The sequence below is a fragment of the Lichenostomus cassidix genome, chromosome 4, assembly GCF_008360975.1.
Source record: "Lichenostomus cassidix isolate B80296 chromosome 4, HeHo_3.0, whole genome shotgun sequence".
Lineage (NCBI taxonomy): Eukaryota > Metazoa > Chordata > Aves > Passeriformes > Meliphagidae > Lichenostomus > Lichenostomus cassidix.
Genome location: NC_139484.1, coordinates 46,649,182 through 46,653,757, shown reverse-complemented (window position 1 = coordinate 46,653,757; position 4,576 = coordinate 46,649,182). Strand labels below are relative to the sequence as shown.

Sequence of the window (4,576 nt, the reverse complement as noted above, 5' to 3'; positions counted from 1 at the left end):
TTGTGCAGCATACTGAGTGCATAACTGTTATGACACTATTAATGTGGTGCTTAGGAACATGGTTTAGTGGGGGACCTGGCAGTGTGAGGTTAATGGTTGGACTCAATGATCTCAGAGGTCTTTACCAAACTTAATGATTTTGTGATTCTGTGGTTGAATACTTTATTTTCCTGGACAGTTTCTGGCAAAGAGTGTGAATTGTAAAAGAAGGAAATGCAAAAGGAGCAATTTAAAGATAATGAGACACCAAGATACCTGTCAGGAGTCTAAAGGTTGCTGTAAGAGAAGTGAATGAGACTGAATAGGTTGGAGTACTGGGGGGAAGATATTCAAAGCAGTATTTCTCCAGCCACCGAAAAGTGAGGTGATAAAGTGCTGATAAGGTAGTCACCACAGTTCTGAGAAGGTTTGATAGGTTAGATAACCATAAAAATGAAAACATGCAATGTGAAATTCCTCATTTAATTTCTCCCCGAGAGTGAAGCAAATGATGAAAAGAAAAGGTGTGTACCCATCTTTAATGGTTAAATTAGTCAATGATTAGGTGCTTCTAAATCCTTTTGCACCCTTACCAGTTTTTATCTGCATCCTTTGTACCCCTTACTCTCTTGCATCACCAGTCTCTGTAAATATCTTTCTAAACTGATTCTAGTCTGATTTTCTTACATATACTTCAACTATGCAGTAAGTAATAGAGTGAACCTTGCCACCAAAGTCTGTTGAATTCACCTTTCATGGTGACTCTTTAAGTGGCCTAACCACTTATTGGTAACAGAGCTTCTCCATAGCTAATATAAAACACACAAAAAATTAAGCTTTCACTTAAACAGAGTGGTAGCATATCCAAGTAGATGGTAACAGGTGCATGTCATCTTAATATTAGAACAGTAAGCAGAGGATTAAAAATAGTTTTCAGCTATTTCCCTAGGACACCTGTTACTTGATTTTCTCCATTTTGACAGGTGACAGTGGGAATGCTTGGAGACTTAGATTTGTTAACACTAAGAGAAAATCCTTTTTTCATCAGTATTTCTCGTTCTCAAAAGGAAAAGTTAAAAGTTTTTACTTCTCCATAGCTTCCTCTGCACTGTAGTTAAAACAATTAATTTGGTTGTCAATTATAACAATGTTAGTGTATTATTTTTAAGCATAAAAAGCTATAAATAAACCCAAACACCTAGTATGAGTGTTAAACACAGTGAATTTTTAATGAAGCAGTGTGAAACACACCCACAAGTTTGGTCCTTAGGTGACAAAGGAGAGAAGGTTCTTTGCACTGAATGTTGTAGAAGGGCAAGCTGAAAACAGGGTAGGCTCACTCTTTTTGACTTCACTTTTGCTTCCTTCTTGACTTGGCTTTTGTTGCCTACTTGGACTTTCTGTTCTTACTGATAGCAGGATCTCACAGGACCTGTCTGCCTGGAAGTGCCAGAATTTAGCTCCAGGACAATCCGTAAAGTGTTCTGCAAGTAGTGGAAAATCAAAATATAACTTTGCTTATCTGAACTTCTGCCTTCCTGGGCATCAGTCATCATTTGTACTTGCCATACATTGCTACTAGGATCCGCTTCAGGTGAGCTGCCAGGCACAAGCTGCTCTTTCGGAAAGATCTCCAGGCACTTTATAAGTGAAAATAAATGAACTTAAGTCAATTAAAGTCTTGATAAAGAACAGGTTCTTTTCAGTATTCTGATAGTAATGACCCAGAAGAAGAGCATTTACCTATCTTAATGCAATTGTATATTGATTCGCAAAATGTAATCATATTTACAGTTCTAATCAAAAAGAAATCATAGCACTCATTTCTATAAGGGTGGACAAATGCCTGGTAAGTACTGGTAACAGCAGTAATATGCCCCACCTCAATTATTTTTATCTAAAATATGTCAGACTGATCACTAGCTCAAGGTTGTTCTACCTACTTTAATTAATACTGTGCTAGCATCTGAAAATCCAATCCACAAGTGGATTTCTGTCATGTCTGGTTTTGCACATACAAAAAACTCATGAAGACCAGAAAGAACTCTTGTAGGCTCTGCAGTAGGCAGTTCTCAGGAAAATATTTAGGTTGTGTGTACCAGGAAACAAGCTATTCCCATTTCCATTATGCTATTTAAGCTATTTCCCCCTTCTTTTATCTATAGAGTTCTGCACAATAGAAATACAAATTTAGATTATTTTGCAAAGTTACCATCTACTGTTGCTAGTTAATTTTCTCCTATTCATTTTCATAATGTACTCACAATTTTAAATGGACTAGAAACAGTATTTCTATTGTTTGTCTAAAGGACTTACATTACCACAAATGGTTCTAAAAGTGAAAAGATTTAACTTCATCATTATCTTTTACAGTGCATCATTATAGAAAACATCAGTACCTAGAAATGATTGCTATTCAAAGTTTACATGCTGTAAAACCATTAAGATAAGACAGCTTTATTATGTACACTGAGTGGAACTACCATCTCTGGACCCCAGTATGAAACAGTGGCTTCTGTGCATTAAGTAATGTTCTGTGTTAGTAGAATCTGAATCAGAAGAAATGCTATAGAGAAAATGAAATAAAAGTAAAAATATACACCTATATTAAATATAATGAGGCTCATTTTACAGGTTTCTCAACAGAAGACATAATATTTGTTTTGAGTTAAATGCTTTGACATCATTGTATTGTAAACACTATTTTGTTTCTTCAGTTCTCAACTTTTCTAAGTTTTAAATAACTATTAGACCCCATTGGACAGACAAATTTGTTTAATAATACAAACACTGTAGAAGAAACTGTGCAAACTCATTTGAAATCTGCTGGAACTCTCCCCATACATGTTTCTGTCCTTCTATATGAGTTTTAGCAGCCAGGTTACACAGCTGAGAGGTTAAATCTAGAAACAATTACTTTTCTTCATATAGTGAATATGCTGAGTTGAAAGGTACCCAAAAGGTTCATCAAAGTCCAAATCCTGGGCTTGCGCAGAACACACCAAGAATCACAATATGTGCCTGAGAGCATTGTCCAAATGCTTCTTTAACTCTCAGAGGCTTGGTGCTGTGACCACTTCCCTGGGGAGCCTGCCTTCATATTCAGAGACATGCAAATACCAGTTTTGAAGTCAAACTTCACTATTCAAATTATTTTCTGTAATGAATAGTCAAGCCCTAAAATTCTCCTGATTGGTACAGAGCTAAGTTGCAGCTCCCAGACAAAACATCAATTTTTTCTAAATAAATTCCTTTCTGAATGTTTCCAAAGAAAGAAATACGGATGGGAAAATCACCCATTTCTATAAAGATATACATAGTTTTCAAGTTAGTACCATCTCAAATGCCTGCAGAACACCTCAGAGCTCCTATTTACAGAGTTATAACATTTTAAAAAATATTTTGCATCAGTAACATGAAAGAGAACAAAAATAGCAAAACAGCAAAAGGTAAAAAAAAGGACTTTCAAGTGAAAGTAATTCATGTTGGCCTTATGTCAATTTTTTCACCATCCTTTGACACTTTCAAGTTCAAAAAACCATAAAACATGTATTACATAACTTAGAATTGACTGATGTATTCCAAGGTGTATGTCTGAAGTTTCCAGCTCTCTTTTTTCTCAAAGCTGATGAACTATTTGCAAAGGCTTTATCTATAATCAATGTGTGACATATTTAAGTACTTCTTTTATTCAGCTCATAGTTTTTGCAAACAACTTATATTAATATTCTTATTTCCATTGCTTTCTGTAAAGGTATCCCTTTGCTTGTCCTACCTCTCAAGATGAATTAAAAGTAGAGTTAAATTCCACTTAAAATTGAGCATGGGACAACAACAACAACCAAATGAAAATTGATAATTATAATGGTGAAGAGGGAATAGTAATAATAATAATAGTAGTAATAAAAAATCTGCTACCCACCACAGTGGAATCAGGACTGATCTCCTTCTCCACCTTGACTATTAAATCACCTTTATCAATGTCTTCAATGCCTTCTTGAGGTGTATTTGGGTTGGCAAATGCATTATGGATACAATATCCAGTCTTTCCTGGTTCCCTGAACTTCCTGAAAATCTTCATTTGTTTGCGAGCGGGTGGAGCAGGTGTGGGGTTGAAAAGCACAACGCAGCCCAAAGCAATCAAGCCACAAACGACAATTATTCCAGGCAGCAGGGCAACAAGATAAGGTGGGCAATTGATCATGGCTGTAAATGCCCTGATGTTGTAACAGCAAAACAAACACCTTCAGAGAGTGCTGCAGTCCATGCTGGCATTCTGGTGACCTGTTCTTAAGTCACAGGCAGCAGTTTCTGCTTAAGTGTGCACAAGGCTCTACTACGTCACAATTGGTGACACAGAGGCAACAAACAAATCTTGCATGTTGACTATGTCCTTGGGTAGTTCCAGCTCTTACACATCACAGAATCATAGAACCAGAGAATCATAGACAGTCTTGAGCTGGAAGGTGCCTCAAAGATATTCTAGTTCCAACCACCCTATCATGGCTAAACAGTCCCAGCTCTTCCAGCCTCTCCTCACAGAGAGATGTACCAGCCCCTAATTTCAGCCATTCTCCAAGGTTATGATAAACCTTAT

The 4,576-nt window shown here is 36.6% G+C and overlaps 1 protein-coding gene across 1 annotated transcript; it reads right to left on the bottom strand.

The window, feature by feature from the left end:
* Positions 1-1,183: 1,183 nt before the first annotated feature.
* On the bottom strand, positions 1,184-4,307 carry LOC146438406 (uncharacterized). Its single transcript, XM_085059048.1, has 3 exons — positions 3,902-4,307; positions 1,551-1,619; positions 1,184-1,463 (listed from the first exon to the last, which is right to left on the bottom strand). Exons 1-3 carry the CDS (start codon positions 4,181-4,183, stop codon positions 1,386-1,388), a joined length of 429 nt encoding a protein of 142 aa, XP_084915174.1. The 5' UTR covers positions 4,184-4,307; the 3' UTR covers positions 1,184-1,385.
* Between the last annotated feature and the right edge of the window lie 269 nt (positions 4,308-4,576).

Bases quoted from the DNA above. Each gene is read 5' to 3' on its own strand.
- LOC146438406 (XM_085059048.1), bottom strand. From the start codon at position 4,183: ATGATCAATTGCCCACCTTATCTTGTTGCCCTGCTGCCTGGAATAATT. The intron at 1,620-3,901 runs GTGGGTAGCAGA...TCACTTATAAAG, and splicing joins TCAGTCCTGATTCCACTGTG to TGCCTGGAGATCTTTCCGAA. The intron at 1,464-1,550 runs GTATGGCAAGTA...CACTACTTGCAG, and splicing joins AAGCGGATCCTAGTAGCAAT to AACACTTTACGGATTGTCCT.